At 45.9% G+C, this 19,512-nt stretch overlaps 1 protein-coding gene across 1 annotated transcript in view; it reads right to left on the reverse strand.

Annotated features, from left to right (window-relative positions):
- Window positions 1–2,368: 2,368 nt before the first annotated feature.
- The window catches only part of LOC137525971 (histone H1.3-like), a 265,301-nt gene continuing 248,157 nt past the window's right edge, over window positions 2,369–19,512 (reverse strand). Inside the window, exons 21-22 of the mRNA XM_068247181.1 lie at window positions 10,401–10,448; window positions 2,369–2,472 (exon numbers count right to left, since the gene is read on the reverse strand). Of these exons, the coding sequence (XP_068103282.1) occupies window positions 2,369–2,472; window positions 10,401–10,448 (152 nt within the window). The remainder of the gene's footprint in view (window positions 2,473–10,400; window positions 10,449–19,512) is intronic.

The following is a 19,512-nucleotide window of genomic DNA, read 5'->3' on the forward strand; positions in this document are numbered from 1 at the left end:
GAGTAAACTGGACGCATCCCCGTCACAAAACGAGGGCTTTAGACCCCCAAATCCCCAGGGGGCAATCCAGGCAGCGCTTCCTCAAAAAGGCAGAGCTTTCAGCAGCAGCTCTGCATCTACTGATGTCAATTGGGGCAGATGGCCGCTGCTCCCCGCCCCTCTTACTCCTCCTTCATAGAGAGGGGCAGGGAGAGGCAGAGATCCGCACAGCAATTGACGTCAGGAGAGGCAGAGCTGCAGCTGAAAGCTCTGCCTCTCAGGGCAGCAGAATCTACGACCAAGCTGGTCGTGGCTGTTTTCCCGGGGATTTGGGGGGTCTAAAGCCCATGTTTTGTGGCGGTGATGCAGCAGTTTACTCCTGCTGAGACTACTGAAGAGAATTGCAAGGTAAAAGTGGCAAAATGTATTCGCTTCAGTGTCTCTTTAAGTTAGTTGTTGTAGTCAGTGTAGTAATCAGTGACAGTGTACTACAGGGAGGCAGGTTTCCATTGAATTCACTGCTCTATTACTGTATTTGATACTTATATTTAGCTAGCCAGCCAGTGTGATCAACTTAAGTTACAGTATGTACAGGTCCTTCTAAAAAAAATTAGCATATTGTGATAAAGTTCATTATTCTCTGTGATGTACTGATAAACATTAGACGTTCATACATTTTAGATTCATTACACACAACGGAAGTAGTTCAAGCCTTTTATTGTTTTAATATTGATGATTTTGGCATACAGCTCATGAAAACCCCAAATTCCTATCTCAAAAAATTAGCATATCATGAAAGGGTTCTCTATACGAGCTATTAACCTAATCATCTGAATCAATTAATTCTAAACACCTGCAAAAGATTCCTGAGGCTTTTAAAAACTCCCAGCCTGGTTCATTACTCAAAACCGCAATCATGGGTAAGACTGCCGACCTGACTGCTGTCCAGAAGGCCATCATTGACACCCTCAAGCAAGAGGGTAAGACACAGAAATTTCTGAACGAATAGGCTGTTCCCAGAGTGCTGTATCAAGGCACCTCAGTGGCAAGTCTGTGGGAAGGAAAAGGTGTGGCAGAAAACACTGCACAACGAGAAGAGGTGACCGGACCCTGAGGAAGATTGTGGAGAAGGATTGATTCCAGACCTTGGGGGACCTGCGGAAGCAGTGGACTGAGCCTGGAGTAGAAACATCCAGAGCCACCGTGTACAGGCATGTGCAGGAAATGGGCTACAGGTGCCGCATTCCCCAGGTCAAGCTACTTTTGAACCAGAAACAGCGGCAGAAGCGCCTGACCTGGGCTACAGAGAAGCAGCACTGGACTGCCGCTCAGTGGTCCAAAGTCCCTTTTTTACGGATGAAAGCAACTTTTGCATGTCATTCGGAAATCAAGGTGCCAGAGTCTGGAGGAAGACTGGGGAGAGGGAAATGCCAAAATGCCTGAAGTCCAGTGTCAAGCACCCATAGTCAGTGATGGTCTGGGGTGCCATGTCAGCTGCTGGTTTTGGTCCACTGTGTTTTATCAAAGGCAGGGTCAATGCAGCTAGCTATCAGGAGATTTTGGAGCACTTCATGCTTCCATCTGCTGAAAAGCTTTATGGAGATGAAGATTTCATTTTTCAGCATGACCTGGCACCTGCTCACAGTGCCAAAACCACTGGTAAATGGTTTACTGACTATGGTATTACTGTGCTCAATTGGCCTGCCAACTCTCCTGACCTGAACCCCACAGAGAATCTGTGGGATATTGTGAAGAGAAAGTTGAGAGACGCAAGACCCAACACTCTGGATGAGCTTAAGGCCTCTGTCGAAGCATCCTGGGCCTCCATAGCATCTGAGCAGTGCCACAGGCTGATTGCCTTTATGCCATGCTGCATTGATACATGCATTTCTGCAAAAGGATTCCTGACCAAGTATTGAGTGCATAACTGAACATAATTATTTGAAGGTTGACTTTTTTTGTTTTAAAAACACTTTTCTTTTATCGGTCGGCTGAAATGTGCTAATTTTTTGAGATAGGAATTTTGGGTTTTCATGAACTGTATGCCAAAATCATCAATATTAAAACAATAAAACACTTGTGTGTAATGAATGTAAAATATATGAAAGTCTAATGTTTATCAGTATATTACAGAAAATAATGAACTTTATCACAATATGCAAATTTTTGGAGAAGGACCTGTATATATATATATACATACACACACACACACACACACACACACATGAGCACACACACACACACACACACACACACACACACGAACACACACACACACACACACGAACACACACACGAACACACACACACACACACACACACACACACACACACACACACACACACACACACACACACACACACACACACACACACACACACACACGATTCAAAGCCTATTTGCAGGGTCTAAAAACCTTACTATAATTAATTCAATGGTAATACCTTTTTTACGTGAGGCAGCCTTAGTTTTACCACTAGGTACATTGGCACCTGAAAACAGAAAGAAGTTTTGAGCTCATTGTAAGTATAAGTAATAACAGTTGAGGTTTACAAAACTGATACTTGTGGAATCGGGGTTACTTTAACCACTTTACCCCCAGCCGTACGGATTTCTCCGTCCCTTTTTCCATCCTTTTACCACCAGGGACGGAGAAATCCATACTTCCCGCGCTCCCGCCGCTGCCCGTGCTCCCGCTCACTCATGAGCGCACTTCCCCTCGCATGCATGCCGCCGCCCGCTCACCCGGAGATCAATGAACGGGAAAAACCATTCACATTTGTTGATCTAAGCCCCACAATGATCTGTTGCTTCTATGAGAAGCAGCGCGATCATTGTGAAAAAAAAAAAACCTTTCCCAGCCTCAAAGCACTTCCTGCAAGCGCGCTTGCAGGTCGCATAAACAAAAAGTTACTGTGGCCATCTTGTGGCCAAGGAGTAAAACTTCACCCTAAAGCATTTTTCACATACAAATACATTAGTTTTACACAAAAAATTAACTCATTACCTCCCACACTCCCCAATTTATTTATTTTTTGTAATAAAAAAAAAAAGTACAATTAAAAAAAATACATAAATAGTTACCTTAGGAAGTGAACTTTTTAAATATTTATGTCTGGAGGGTACAACACTGTTACTTTATAAACTATGGGCTTGTAATTAGGGATGGACGCAAAACTGAAAAAATGCACCTTTATTTCCAAATAAAATATTGGCGCCAAACATTGTGATAGGGCCATAATTTAAATGGTTTTATAACCGTGACAAATGGGCAAATACATTTCATGGGTTTTAATTACAGTAGCATGCATTATTTAAAAACTATAATGGTCGAAAACTGAAAAATAATGATTTTTTTTCCCACTTTTTTTCCTATTTTCCCATTAAAACATATTTAGAATACAATAATTCTTGGCATAATGTACCACCTAAAGAAAGCCTAATTGGTGGCGGAAAAAAACAAGATATAGTTCATTTCATTGTAATAAGTAATGATAAAGTTATAGGCAAATGAATGGAAGGAGCGCTGAAAGGTGAAAATTGCTCAGGTGCTCAAGGGGTAAAACCCCTCAGTGGTGAAGTGGTTAAACCTTAGACCCAGCGGTGCTCGCCAGTGATCTCGAATTCGAATTTACCTGTGGTCACAGGTAGTTTTGTATGAATCCAGAAATCGAATTGGAAGATCCACACCGATCATGAATTCGAATTCGATTGTATCCGAATTTTACTTTTGAATTTGTGTTAAACCTGTGATCACGAATTTGGATTCAGCTACCGTCGCCCAAAACCCGCCAACTTTAAGGGTTAATAGTAAAGCCCCCATTAAATGCCAGAATCACCAAATTTGCAGGTTATGTTAAGAAGAACAGTGGAAGCAAGGGGACATTTTTTTTTCAAAAAGACCTTATACTTTTTCAGAAAATCGATTTTAAAATTTCAAAGAAGAAAATGATACATTTAAATGCCGGTCAATGACAAATCGTGGGAAATATTTCCCAGCAGTTAATAGCAAAGGCCCCTTACATCCTAGCAACATAAAATTTGCAGGATATGTTAAAAAGATAGTGGGAAACAATATTAAAAAAAATATATATATATATATTTTTGGGGAATGTTCTGAGTGTGGGAAATCTGTAAAAAAATTGTGTGGGGTTCCCCCTCCCGAGCCTCTGTAACCCCTTGTCCTCTATGCAGGCTGGGATAGCCAGAATGTGGAGCACTAGCCAACTGGGGCTTCACACCCTGAGCTATTCCAGCCCACATGGTCCATGGTATGGGGGGCCCCAAGGGGGAGAGGGAGCCAAGCCTTCCCCTCCCCCCCAGAACCCTTGTCCAATCCATGGACAAGGTGCTCTTCCCCACCTCCGGTGCCCCAGGAGAAGGTGGGGCGACGACTCCCCTAGGGGGGGGGGTGTATGGTGGCATCTGGGAGTCCCCTTTAAGAAAAGGGCCCCAGATGCCCACCCCATCCCAGGAGAAATGAGTATAGGGGTACAAAGTACCCCTTATTTACTTATTTATTGTGTTTATAAAGCACCAACATATTACGCAGCGCTGGACATTAGTTTAGGTTACAGACAATATTTAGGGGTGACATACAGCAAAATGACAATACATGAATACAAGAAAGACCAGATAATGCAGCACAGTATGAGTACTAGAGATGGCCCAAACCTCCGATTTTAAGTTCGCAAACGGGGTTTGCGAACTTCCGCAAAAGGTTTGGTTCGCACAAACTTCCCACGAACCACAATAGACTTCAATGGGGATGCAAACTTTGAAAATTAGAAACATTTATGCTGGCCACAAAAGTGATGGAAAAGATGTTTCAAGAAGTGTAACAACTGGAGGGGGGCATGGATGAGTGGGATACATGCCAAAAGTCCAGGAGAAAAATCTGGATTTGACGCAAAGCAACGTTTTAAGGGCAGAAATCACATTGGGCTTGATTCATAAAGCCGTGCAAACTGTTTAGCACGGGTATGCTAAACAGTTAGCACGTGAAGTGCCATTCGCAGACTTTTGCGAGCGCAAAAGTCCGTGATCACGCGAATCGCGGCACTTTGCACGCAAAAGTCCGTGAACGGCACTTCACGTGCTAACCGTTTAGCACCCCCCTGCTAAACAGTTTGCACGGCTTTGTGAATCAAGCCCATTGAATGCTAAATTGCAGGACTAAAGTGCTTTCAAACATCTTGCATGTGTATACATCAATCAGGTAGTGTAATTAGAGTACTGCTTCACAATGACACACCAAACTCACTGTGTAACGCAGTGACGGCCGTGCTGGACTGGTGCACACCATGGCGAGAGTGCAGGCCGTGGCAGTTTTCCAGCCCAACAACAGTGACTGTCCAGCTTATCAAATTTGGTCTGTCCACAATAATGCAACCAGTAGTCCAAGGGTTCATCGCTGCTCACAGTGTCTACATCCACACTTAAGGCCAGGTAGTTGGCGACCTGCCGGTCCAGAAGTTGGTGGAGGGTGAACCCGCAGCCAGTAGTCCAAGGGTTCATCGCTGCTCACAGTGTCTACATCCACACTTAAGGCCAGGTAGTCGGCTACCTGCCGGTCCAGAAGTTGGTGGAGGGTGAACCCGGAAGCGCTAAGGCGAGGCGTTGGACTAAAGAATGTCCACATGTCCGACATCACCATGAGATCGCTGGAGCGTCCTGTCCTTGCCTGGTGGACATGGGAGAAGGATTACTGGCAGACTGGCAGTGGCACCTTTATGGCGTTGTGCTGTGACATCACCCTTATACGCATTGTAAAGCATACTTGCCAGCTTGTTCTGCATGTGCTGCATCCTTTCTGCCTTCAGGTGACTTGGTAACATGTCCGCCCCTTTGTGCCTATACCGAGGGTCTAGTAGCGTGTCCACCCAGTACAGCTCATTCCCCTTGAGTTTTTTTTTATACCGGGGTCCCTCAACAGGCTGGAAAGCATGAAAGACGCCATCTGCACAAAGTTGGATCCAGATGTACTCTCCATCTCCTCTTGCTCTTCCTCAGTGATGTCAGGTAAGTCCTCCTCCTTCTCCCCCCCAGCCACGGACAATACCATGGGGACGTTGAGCAGCACAAGGCCCATGCGATGCCTGCTGCGGTTGTTCTTCTCCCGCTGCCTCCTCCTCCACAGAAACACATTCCTCATCATCCGAGTCTGACGTCTCTTCCCCACACGACTCTTTGTCCTCCTTCCCCCTCTGTGCTGCCGCAGGTGTTGAGGAAACATCTGGTTCTGATGTAAATTGCTCCCACAACTGTTCCTGCCATAACTGTTCCTCTTCACGCTCCTCCACAGCTTGATCCACCACTCTACGCACGGCACACTCCAGGAAGTAAGCGTAGGGGATCAAGTCGCTGATGGTGCCTTCACTGCAACACACCAGATTGGTCACCTCCTCAAACGGCCGCATAAGCCTGCATGCATTTCGCATCTGTGTCCAGTTGTTGGGCCACAACATTCCCATTTCCCCAGATTGTGTCCTTCTACTGAAATTGTAGAGGTACTGGGTGACGGTTTTCTCCTGTTCTAGCAGGCGAGAGAACATGAGCAGGGTCGAATTCCAGCGAGTCGGGCTATCACATATCAAGCGTCTTACCGGTGGCAAGTTGTTTCCAGAGATTTGTCCTTGCTAGACTCTGTGACACTCAGAGAGCATCTTCAGGCGATATTGAAGAAAGCAAGAGTGTTTTTCTGTGTAAAAACACAGCATTCTCACTCATTTCATTGCTCTATTACTGTATTTGATACAGTGGCTTGCAAAAGTATTCGGCCCCCTTGAAGTTTTCCACATTTTGTCACATTACTGCCACAAACATGAATCAATGTTATTGGAATTCCACATGAAAGACCAATACAAAGTGGAGTACACGTGAGAAGTGGAACAAAACTCATACATGATTCCAAACATTTTTTACAAATCAATAACTGCAAAGTGGGGTGTGCATAATTATTCAGCCCCCTGAGTCAATACTTTGTAGAACCATCTTTTGCTGCAATTACAGCTGCCAGTCTTTTAGGGTATGTCTCTACCAGCTTTGCACATCTAGAGACTGAAATCCTCGCCCATTCTTCTTTGCAAAACAGCTCCAGCTCCGTCATATTAGATGGACAGCGTTTGTGAACAGCAGTTTTCAGATCTTTCCACAGATTCTCGATTGGATTTAGATCTGGACTTTGACTGGGCCATTCTAACACATGGATATGTTTTGTTGTAAACCATTCCAATGTTGCCATGGCTTTATTTTTAGGGTCATTGTCCCGCTGGAAGGTGAACCTCCGCCCCAGTCTCAAGTCTTTTGCAGAAGAGGTTTTCTTCCAAGATTGCCCTGTATTTGGCTCCATCCATCTTCCCATCAACTCTGAGCAGCTTCCCTGTCCCTGCTGAAGAGAAGCACCCCCTGAGCATGATGCTGCCACCACCATATTTGACAGTAAGGATGGTGTGTTTAGAGTGTTGTGCAGTGTTAGTTTTCCGCCACACATAGCGTTTTGCATTTTGGCCAAAAAGTTCAATTTTGGTCTCATCTGACCAGTGCACCTTCTTCCAGATGTTTGCTGTGTCCCCCACATGGCTTGTGGCAAACTGCAAATGGGACTTCTTATGCTTTTCTGACCTGGGCTACAGAGAAGCAGCATTGGACTGTTGCTCAGTGGTCCAAAGTCCTTTTTTTTACGGATGAAAGCAACTTTTGCCAAAACCACTGGTAAATGGTTTACTGACTATGGTATTACTGTGCTCAATTGGCCTGCCAACTCTCCTGACCTGAACCCCATAGAGAATCTGTGGGATACTGTGAAGAGAAAGTTGAGAGACGCAAGACCCCACACTCTGGATGAGCTTAAAGGGACTCCGAGCAGTGCAGAAACTATGGAAAGATGCATATCATTTTAAAGCTCTCTTTCTCCTCTTTCCAATGATATATAAACCGCTGCCCTACGCCTTTTAGTTTTCGGTATTTTCGTGATTGAAAGTGCCGCGGACACGATTTCAATCGCGAAAATAAAGAAAACTAAAAGGCGTAGAGCGACGATTTAGGTGTCGCCAGAAATAGCAGAAAGAGAGCTTTAAAATGATATCCATCTTTCCATAGTTACTTGTATTACACAGGACGACACTTTCCCCAGTGTCAGCAGCTCCATTCAGCAGAAAAAGTCGGCCTGTGTAATACAATGTAACTATGGAAATATGGATATCATTTTAAAGCTCTCTTTCTCCTCTTTCTGGCGACACCTAAATCGTTGCCCTATGCCTTTTAGTTTTCTTTATTTTCGCGATTGAAATCGCGTCCGCGGCAATTTCAATCGCGAAAATAGCGAAAACTAAAAGGCGTAGGGCAGCGGTTTATATATCGTTGGAAAGAGGAGAAAGAGAGCTTTAAAATGATATGCATCTTTCTATAGTTTCTGCACTGCTCGGAGTCCCTTTAAGGCCGCTATCGAAGCATCCTGGGCCTCCATAGCACCTGAGCAGTGCCACAGGCTGATTGCCTCCATGCCACGCCGCATTGAAGCAGTCATTTCTGCAAAAGGATTCCCGACCAAGTATTGAGTGCATAACTGAACATAATTATTTGAAGGTTGACTTTTTTTGTTTTAAAAACACTTTTCTTTTATCGGTCGGATGAAATGTGCTAATTTTTTGAGATAGGAATTTTGGGTTTTCATGAGCTGTATGCCAAAATCCTCAATATTAAAACAATAAAAGACTTGTGTGTAATGAATCTAAAATATATGAAAGTCTAATGTTTATCAGTATATTACAGAAAATAATGAACTTTATCACAATATGCTAATTTTTGGAGAAGGACCTGTATATATATATATATATATATATATATATATATATATATATATATATATATATATATATATATACATTATTATTATTATTATTTTTTATTTATATAGCGCCAACATCTTCCGTAGCGCTGTACATAGTACAAACAAATAATGGGGAACAAATATACATAAGAAATACAAGACACTGTACAGTCATGACATTGAATAGAATAAATACAGATACATACATAGTTGATATGTAGTTGGTACATATGCATATGTTAAAATTACAGCAGTATGAGAAACACTAGGAGGAGGTCCCTGCCCTTGCGAGCTTACAATCTAGAGGGTAGTGGGGAGGAAACAAAGGGGAAGGAAACACCAGGATTAGTGGGTGAGCCAGTGTGCCTTCAGTGCTGCCTATAGCAAATTATAGGCTTTTCTGAACAGGTGTGTTTTCAGAGTACGTTTAAAGGTTTCCAGACTCGTGGCATGACGAACCGGCTGAGGGAGAGAGTTCCAAAGGAGAGGGACCGCCCGTGAGAAGTCTTGGATGCGAGAGTGAGAGGAGGTGACTAGGCTGGAGGACAAAAGGGTCTCCTGTGAGGAACGGAGGGTCCGAGCGGGGAGGTATCTGGAGATTAAAGAGGAAATGTATGGAGGCGACAGCTTGTGTAGAGCTTTGTATGCAAGTGTGAGAAGTTTAAACTGGATCCTTTGGGCAACTGGTAACCAGTGGAGGGATTGGCAGAGAGGGGCTGCCTCAGAGGATCTAGAAGAGAGGTGGATGAGACGGGCCGCAGAGTTTAGTAGGGATTGGAGAGGTGCCAGTCTGCTTTTTGGTAGACCACAGAGTAGGGTGTTGCAGTAGTCAAGACGGGAGATGATTAGGGCATGCACAAGCATTTTAGTTGCTTCTTGTGAAAGGAAGGGACGGATTCTGGAAATGTTTTTGAGATGGAAGTAGCAGGAGGTAGTTAAAGTGTTAATATGTGGTTTAAAGGAGAGCTCAGAGTCCAGAGTTACCCCTAGGCAACGACCTTTGGGGGTTGATGCTATTGGGGTGTTCTCTACATTGATTGTGACAATGGGAGGTGGAACAGAGAGTGAAGGTGGAAATATCACAATCTCCGTTTTGCTCATATTGAGTTTAAGGAAGCGGGATGACATAAATGTAGATACAGCGGATAGACATTTGGGGACTTTTGATAGTAGTGTGGAGAGGTCTGGGGCAGAACAATAAATTTGGGTGTCATCAGCATAGAGGTGGTATTGAAACCCAAAGGAGCTTATTATCTGTCCCAGGCCATGGGTGTAAATAGAAAAGAGGAGGGGTCCAAGGACGGACCCTTGTGGTACTCCCACAGACAGTGGGCGTGGAGAGGAGTTGGTATTGGCATAGGAGACCATGAAAGAACGTCCAGACAGGTAAGAGTTGAGCCAGGAGTGTGCTAGGCCCTTGATTCCCAGTGTTGAGAGGGTCTGGAGAAGCAGGGTATGATCAACAGTGTCGACACACACACACACACACACACACACACACACACACACACACACACACACACACACACACGATTCAAAGCCTATTTGCAGGGTCTAAAAACCTTACTATAATGAATTCAATGGTAATACCTTTTTTACGGGAGGCAGCTTTAGCTTTACCACTAGGTAAATTGGCACCTGAAAACAGAAAGAAGTTTTGAGCTCATTGTAAGTATAAGTAATAACATTTGAGATTGTCAAAACTGAGACTTGTGGAATCTGGGTTACTTTAACCACTTTACCCCCAGCCGTACGGATTTCTCTGTCCCTTTTTCCATCCTTTTACCAGCAGGGATGGAGAAATCCGTACTTCCCACGCTCCCGCCGTTGCCTGCGCTCCCACTCCCTCGTGCGCGCACTCCCCCTCGAATGCACGCCGCCGCCCACTCGCCCGGAGATCAATGAACGGGAAAAACCATTCGTTGATCTAAGCCCCGCAATGATCCGTTGCTTCTATGAGAAGCAGCGCGATCATTGTGAAAAAAAAAAACTTTTCCCAGCCTCATAGCACTTCCTGCAAGCGTCCTTCCGGACGCTTGCAGGTCGCATAAACAAAAAGTTACTGTGGCCATCTTGTGGCCAAATAGTAAAACTACACCCTAAAGCATTTTTCACATACAAATACATTAGTTTTACACAAAAAATTAACTCATTACCTCCCACACTCCAAATTTTTTTTTTTTGTAATAAAAAAAAAAAATTACAATTAAAACAAATACATAAATAGTTACCTTAGGGACTGAACTTTTTAAATATTTATGTCAGGAAGGTACAACACTGTTACTTTATAAACTATGGGCTTGTAATTAGGGATGGACGCAAAACTGAAAAAATGCACCTTTATTTCCAAATAAAATATTGGCGCCAAACATTGTGATAGGGCCAAAATTTTAATGGTTTTATAACCGGGACAAATGGGCAAATACATTTCATGGGTTTTAATTACAGTAGCATGCATTATTTAAAAACTATAATGGCCGAAAACTGAAAAAAAATGATTTTTTTCCCCACTTTTTTTCCTATTTTCCCATTAAAACATATTTAGAATACAATAATTCTTTGCATAATGTACCACCTAAAGAAAGCCTAATTGGTGGCGGAAAAAACAAGATATAGTTCATTTCATTGTAATAAGTAGTGATAAAGTTATAGACGAATTAATGGAAGGAGCGCTGAAAGGTGAAAATTGCTCAGGTGCTCAAGGGGTAAAACCCCTCAGTGGTGAAGTGGTTAAACCTTAGACCCAGCGGTGCTCGCCAGTGATCTCGAATTCGAATTTACCTGTGGTCACAGGTAGTTTTGTATGAATCCAGAAATCGAATTGGAAGATCGACACCGATTATGAATTCGAATTCGATTGTATCCGAATTTTACTTTTGAATTTGTGTTAAACCTGTGATCACGAATTTGGATTCAGCTACTGTCGCCCAAAACCCGCCAACTTTAAAGGTTAATAGCAAAGCCCCCATTAAATGCCAGAATCACCAAATTTGCAGGTTATGTTAAGAAGAACAGTGGAAGCAAGGGGAATTTTTTTTTTCAAAAAGACCTTATACTTTTTCAGAAAATCGATTTTAAAATTTCAAAGAAGAAAACGATACATTTAAATGCCGGTCAATGACAAATCGTGGGAAATATTTCCCAGCAGTTAATAGCAAAAGCCCCTTACATCCTAGCAACGCCAAATTTGCAGGATATGTTAAAAAGATAGTGGGAAACAATGATTTTTTAAAAAATAAAAAAATATTTTTGGGGAATGTTCTGAGTGTGGGAAATCTGTAAAAAAAATGATGTGGGGTCCCCCCTCCCGAGCCTCTGTAACCCCTTGTCCTCCATGCAGGCTGGGATAGCCAGAATGCGGAGCACCAGCCAACTGGGGCTTCACACCCTGAGCTATTCCAAGCCGCATGGTCCATGGTATGGGGGGGCTCCAGGGGGGAGGGGCGGCCAAGCCTCCCCCTCCCCCCCTCCGGAGCCCTTGTCCAATCCATGGACAAGGGGCTCTTCCCCACCTCCGGTGCCCCAGGAGGAGGTGGGGGCGATGACTCCCTGAGGGGGGGGGTTCATGGTGGCATCTGGAAGTCCCCTTTAAGAAGGGGGTCCCAGATGCCCACCCCCCTCCCAGGAGAAATGAGTATAGGGGTACAAAGTACCCCTTATTTATTTATTTATTGTATTTATAAAACGCCAACATATTACACAGCGCTGGACATTAGTTTAGGTTACAGACAATATTTAGGGGTGACATACAGCAAAATGACAATACATGAATACAAGAAAGACCAGATAATGCAGCACAGTATGAGTACTAGAGATGGCCCGAACCTCCGATTTTAGGTTCGCAAACGGGGTTTGCGAACTTCCACAAAAGGTTCGGTTCGCACAAACTTCCGCGAACCGCAATAGACTTCAATGGGGATGCGAACTTTGAAAATTAGAAACATTTACAGTATGCTGGCCACAAAAGTGATGGAAAAGATGTTTCAAGGGTGTAACACCTGGAGGGGGGCATGGATGACGAGTGGGATACATGCCAAAAGTCCCGGGGAAAAATCTGGATTTGATGCAAAGCAGCGTTTTAAGGGCAGAAATCACATTGAATGCTAAATTGCAGGCCTAAAGTGCTTTCAAACATCTTGCATGTGTATACATCAATCAGGTAGTGTAATTAGAGTACTGCTTCACAATGACACACCAAACTGACTGTGCAACGCACCGCAAACAGCTGTTTGTGTAGTGACGACCGTGCTGGACTGGTGCGCACCATGGCGAGAGTGCAGGCCGTGGCGGTTTTCCAGCCCAACAACAGTGACTGTCCAGCTGATCAAATTTGGTCTGTCCAATAAGGCAACGACCTTATTATCTTTGGTGTGCCATCCCCCCCGAGACACTCATTGCCCCCACTCCGCAGTCTCCCGGGAGGCAGAGCAGGTCTACGGCAAGATGGCTGCTGAAGCCCTGCACTGGAGACTATTTGTGTCTCCAGTACAGGGGTTCAGGCGCCATCTTGTCATAGCTCTGCACTCTGCCTGTGAGCGCGGGAAATGTGCTGCTGGAGGATCGTCGGAGAGCTGCGCGCCAGATGCCAGGAGAGTAGACTTCTGCCAGGTGAGTGCATTTTTTTTTTTCACAGGTGCAATTGTTTTTTTCTGGTGTCTGCTGCCCACATTGCGATTTTCTGGTAACTGCTGCCCATATTGCGATTTTCTGGTAACTGCTGCCCACATTGCGATTTTCTGGTGTCTGCTGCCCACATTGCGATTTTCTGGTAACTGATGCCCACATTGCGATTTTCTGGTAACTGCTGCCCACATTGCGATTTTCTGGTGACTGCTGCCCACATTGCGATTTTCTGGTAACTGCTGCCCATATTGCGATTTTCTGGTAACTGCTGCCCACATTGTGATTTTCTGGTGTCTGCTGCCCACATTGTGATTTTCTGGTGTCTGCTGCTCACATTGCGATTTTCCGGTAACTGCTGCCCATATTACCATTTTCTGGTAACTGCTGCCCATATTGCGATTTTCTGGTGTCTGCTGCCCACATTGCGATTTTCTGGTGTCTGCTGCCCACATTGCGATTTTCTGGTAACTGCTGCTCACATTGCAATTTTCTGGTGTCTGCTGCCCACATTGCGATTTTCTGGCAACTGCTGCCCACATTACGATTTTCTGGTAACTGCTGCCCACATTGCGATTTTCTGGTAACTGCTGCCCACATTGCGATTTTCTGGTGTCTGCTGCCCACATTGCGATTTTCTGGTAACTGCTGCCCACATTGCGATTTTCTGGTAACTACTGCCCACATTGCGATTTTCTGGTGACTGCTGCCCACATTGCAATTTTCTGGTAACTGATGCCCACATTGCGATTTTCTGGTGTCTGCTGCCCACATTGCGATTTTCTGGTAACTGATGCCCACATTGCGATTTTCTGGTAACTGCTGCCCACATTGCGATTTTCTGGTGACTGATGCCCACATTGCGATTTTCTGGTAACTGCTGCCCATATTGCGATTTTCTGGTAACTGCTGCCCACATTGTGATTTTCTGGTGTCTGCTGCCCACATTGTGATTTTCTGGTGTCTGCTGCTCACATTGCGATTTTCTGGTAACTGCTGCCCATATTGCGATTTTCTGGTAACTGCTGCCCATATTACGATTTTCTGGTAACTGCTGCCCACATTGCGATTTTCTGGCAACTGCTGCCCACATTACGATTTTCTGGTAACTGCTGCCCACATTACGATTTTCTGGTAACTGCTGCCCACATTGCGATTTTCTGGTAACTGCTGCCCACATTGCGATTTTCTGGTGTCTGCTGCCCACATTGCGATTTTCTGGTAACTGCTGCCCACATTGCGATTTTCTGGTAACTGCTGCCCACATTGCGATTTTCTGGTAACAGCTGCCCACATTGCGATTTTCTGGTGACAGCTGCCCACATTGCGATTTTCTGGTAACTGCTGCCCACATTGCGATTTTCTGGTAACTGCTGCCCACATTGCGATTTTCTGGTAACTGCTGCCCACATTGCGATTTTCTGGTAACAGCTGCCCACATTGCGATTTTCTGGTGACAGCTGCCCACATTGCGATTTTCTGGTAACTGCTGCCCACATTGCAATTTTCTGGTGACTGCTGCCCACATTGCGATTTTCTGGTGACTGCTGCCCACTTTACAATTATTTTCTGGTGATGCTGCCCACATTACAATTATTTTCTGATCACTGCTGGCTGCTGCCTACATTACGATTATTTTCTAATGACTGCTGCCCACATTACGATTATTTTATGGTGACTGCTTTCCACTTTACGATTATTTTATGGGGAAATGTGCTCACTTTACGATTATTTTATAGGGAAATGCTGCCCAATTTGCAATACATTTCTGATGAAATGCTGCCCAATTTACGATTAATTTCTGGTGAAATGCTGCCCAATTTATGATTAATTTCTGGTGAAATGCTGCCTACTTTACGATTATTTTATGGTGAAATGCTGCCCATTTTACGATTCATTTCTGGTGAAATGCTGCCCAATTTACGATTCATTTCTGGTAAAACATTGCTGCATTAGGATTTTTTTATAGTGAAATGCTGCCCCATTACAATTATTTGGCGCCTATGAAGGGGGCCCCACCCTCATTTTCGCAGGGGGGGCCAGTAATTTCTAGTTACGCCCCTGACCTTTTTGTTAAGTGCAGCCAGGAGAGCTACTCCAGTGTGACTCTCCGCTTTGAGGCAAGACTTGTCTAAAATGGTGTGACACTGTCGTACCTGGCATGCAGCATAGGCCCTGGGGAGATGGGGCTGTGTAGCTGGAGAGGAGATCGCAGCACCAGCCAAGGAGGAGTAGGATGATGACAGCGAAGAGGATGTAGCAGGCGGAGAGGAGGTGGCAGGAGGCCTGCCTGCAAGCCGTGGAGGTGTCACAAGTTGGTCCGCTGCACAGCCACGTACTCCCTGCTTGCCATTGGTCACCAGGTTGACCCAATGGGCTGTGTAAGTATTGTAGCGGCCCTGACCGAGCTTGGCAGACCAGGCCAATGGTCAGGTGGACCCTTGACCCAACGCTGTGTGCCAGAGATGACACCACTTGCCTCTCCACGGTGCAGTTTGGGTATCGCCTTTTTAGAGAAATAATTGCGGCCTGGCATCTTCCACTGCAGTGTCCCAATGGCCACAAATTTACAGAAGGCCTCAGAGTCCACCAGCTTGTATGGTAACAGCTGACGAGCTAACAGTTCCACCACGCCAGCTGTCAGATGCCGGGCAAGGGGGTGACTGGCAAAAATTGGCTTCTTCCACTCAAACATTTCCTTCACGGACACCTGGCTGCTGTGGGCAGAGGAGCAGGAACCGCTCAAGGTCAGAGGCGGAGTAGAGGAGGGTGGCTGTGAAGGTGCAAGGGAGAAAGCGACTGAAGACGCTGCACCTAAAGGAGGAAGAGGAGAAGGAGAGTGGCTTTTCTTTTGTGTGCTGCTTTTCCTCAGGTGCTCTTCCCATCGCAGTTTGTGCCTTTTCTCCAGGTGCCTTCGTAAGGAACTTGTCCCTACGTGAGTGTTGGCCTTTCCATGGCTCAATTTTTGGAGGCAGAGAGAACAGATGGCTTTACTCCGATCTGAGGTAGACACACTAAAAAATGTTCAAACCGCTGAGCCCCCCTGGGGTGAGGGCACTATGGTGGCCTCAGCAGCTAACGTTGAAGGGCATGTTGGCTGGCTGTCCATAGGTGGCGATACATGGCGCCAGCTGTTTCTGATGTCAAGCTGCCCCTGCTTCTTTCAGCAACTTATCTCATCCTACTCCTCTCTGACTCCCCCTCTGAACTGTTCCCTTCTTCATATTGTCTCCCATGTGAGATCCGTATCATCATAATCAACCTGCCCAGCTTTGCTTGCCTCAGACACCTCCAAAACTGCACCAACAGCAGGTACTTCATAATCCTCCTCCTCACACGTTACTTCCATAGTGTTGCCTAACTCACACATATGAGGTGGTGTAACTTGCTTGGCGCCTTCATCTTGTTGTTGCAGTAGTGGCTGGGAATCAGTGATTTCACCACCAAATAACTCCTGCGAAGTGTCAAATGCAGTGAATGTGGTGGTTGTAGTAGTGCTGGTGGCTGCGGGAGATGAGGTGTTCTGTGTTAAATAGTCAACCACGTCCTGACAATCTTGGGAGTTGATGGCACGTGCATTCTTCTTCTGAGCACTGTACTTTGGGCCAGGGCCGCACAAAATCACATCAACACGACCTCGCACAGACCTGCCGGAGCCGGATGGCCTTCCTCTGGGTCTGCCTCTACCTCTTCCTCTACCTGGTTTGTCTGTTTTGTCCATCTCGGGGGGGGGGGGGGATGCTAGGTATATGCTGTGATGAGGAGGGTTCACTGAACACAACAGCTAGGTATATGCAGTGAGGTGGGTTCACTCAACACAAAAGGTAGGTATATGCAGTGAGGTGGGTTCACAGAAAACAACAGCTAGGTATATGCTGTTTTGAGGTGGGTTCACTGAACACAACAACTAAGTATATGCTGTGATGAGGTGAGTTCACTCTACACAACAGCTAGGTATACGCAGTGAGGTGGGTTCACTCAACACAAAAGGTAGGTATATGCAGTGAGGTGGGTTCACTGAACACAACAGCTAGGTATATGCTGTGATGAGGTGGGTTCACTGAACACAACAGCTAGGTATATGCTGTGATGAGGTGGGTTCACTTAACACAACAGCTAGGTATATGCAGTGAGGTGGGTTCACTCAACACAAAAGGTAGGTATATGCAGTGAGGTGGGTTCACTGAACACAACTGCTAGGTATATGCTGTACTGGGTATTACAAGTGGCACACACACAGTATGAATTAACAAGGCTGTCTATGCAACACAAGTGTCAGTGGGACACACAGAAAAAAAATAGATCACAAGAACAAGATTATCTCTCAAAAGAGCTGTTGTGGGGTGCTATTTTAGCAATAAGAATCAGCCAGGAGCAAGCTAATTTTAGCAATAAGAATCAGCCAGGAGCAAGCTAACAAGCTTACAAGAGCCTAACTAATCTTTCCCTATGAGAGTCTGCTAGCAGCTTTCCCCAGTTACTGCAGGCACGCGAGTGACTGTAATCCCCGGCGCTGCCTGCCTTATATAAGGGGGGGAGTGGCTCCAGGAGATAGTGTAGCCTGATTGGCTACAATGGGCCTGCTGACTGTGATGTAGAGGATCAAAGTTGACCCTAATGGTGCACTATGGGGGCGAATCGACCTTCTGCAAAACTTTGTCTTCACTTGCGAACGCGAACCACTGGAGGTTCGCCTGGAACCGTTCGCCGGCGAACCGTTCGGGCCATCTCTAATGAGTAAGGTAATGCTTAGTAGAGTTGGGCCGAACGGTTCGCCTGCGAACGGTTCCATGCGAACTTCAGTGGTTCGCGTTCGCGTCCCGCAGGCGAACCTTTGCGGAAGTTCGGTTCGCCCCATAATGCACATGGAGGGTCAACTTTGACCCTCTACATCACAGTCAGCAGGCCCAGTGTAGCCAATTAGGCTACACTAGCCCCTGGAGCCCCACCCCCCCTTATATAAGGCAGGCAGCGGCGGCCATTACGGTCACTCGTGTGCTGCCTGCGTTAGTGAGAGTAGGGCGAGCTGCTGCAGACTGTCTCTCAGGGAAAGATTAGTTAGGCTTAACTTGTTCCTGTCTGGCTGCATACCTGTTCTGTGAACCCACCACTGCATACCTGTGCTGTGAACCCACCACTGCATACCTGTGCTGTGAACCCACCACTGCATACCTGTTCTACCACTGCATACCTGTTCAGTGAACCCGCCACTGCATACCTGTTCTGTTCAGTGGACCCGCCACTGTATACCTGTTCAGTGAACCCACCACTGCATACCTGTTGTGTTCAGTGAACCTGCCACTGCATACCTGTTCTGTTCAGTGGACCCGCCACTGTATACCTGTTCTGTTTAGTGAACCCGCCACTGTATACCTGTTCTGTTTAGTGAACCCGCCACTGCATACCTGTTCTGTTCAGTGGACCCGCCACTGTATACCTGTTCAGTGAACCCGCCACTGTATACCTGTTCTGTTTAGTGAACCCGCCACTGCATACCTGTTCTGTTCAGTGGACCCGCCACTGCATACCTGTGCTGTGAACCCACCACTGCATACCTGTTCAGTGAACCTGCCACTGCATACCTGTTCTGTACAGTGGACCCGCCACTGTATACCTGTTCATTGAACCCACCACTGCATACCTGTGCTGTGAACCCACCACTGCATACCTGTTCTGTGAACCCACCACTGCATACCTGTTCAGTGAACCCGCCACTGCATACCTGTTCTGTTCAGTGGACCCGCCACTGTATACCTGTTCAGTGAACCCACCACTGCATACCTGTTGTGTTCAGTGAACCTGCCACTGCATACCTGTTCTGTTCAGTGGACCCGCCACTGTATACCTGTTCTGTTTAGTGAACCCGCCACTGTATACCTGTTCTGTTTAGTGAACCCGCCACTGCATACCTGTTCTGTTCAGTGGACCCGCCACTGTATACCTGTTCAGTGAACCCGCCACTGTATACCTGTTCTGTTTAGTGAACCCGCCACTGCATACCTGTTCTGTTCAGTGGACCCACCACTGTATACCTGTTCAGTGAACCCGCCACTGTATACCTGTTCTGTTCAGTGAACCTGCC

This window comes from Hyperolius riggenbachi, chromosome 7, assembly GCF_040937935.1.
Source record: "Hyperolius riggenbachi isolate aHypRig1 chromosome 7, aHypRig1.pri, whole genome shotgun sequence".
In the NCBI taxonomy this organism is placed as follows: Eukaryota; Metazoa; Chordata; class Amphibia; order Anura; family Hyperoliidae; genus Hyperolius; species Hyperolius riggenbachi.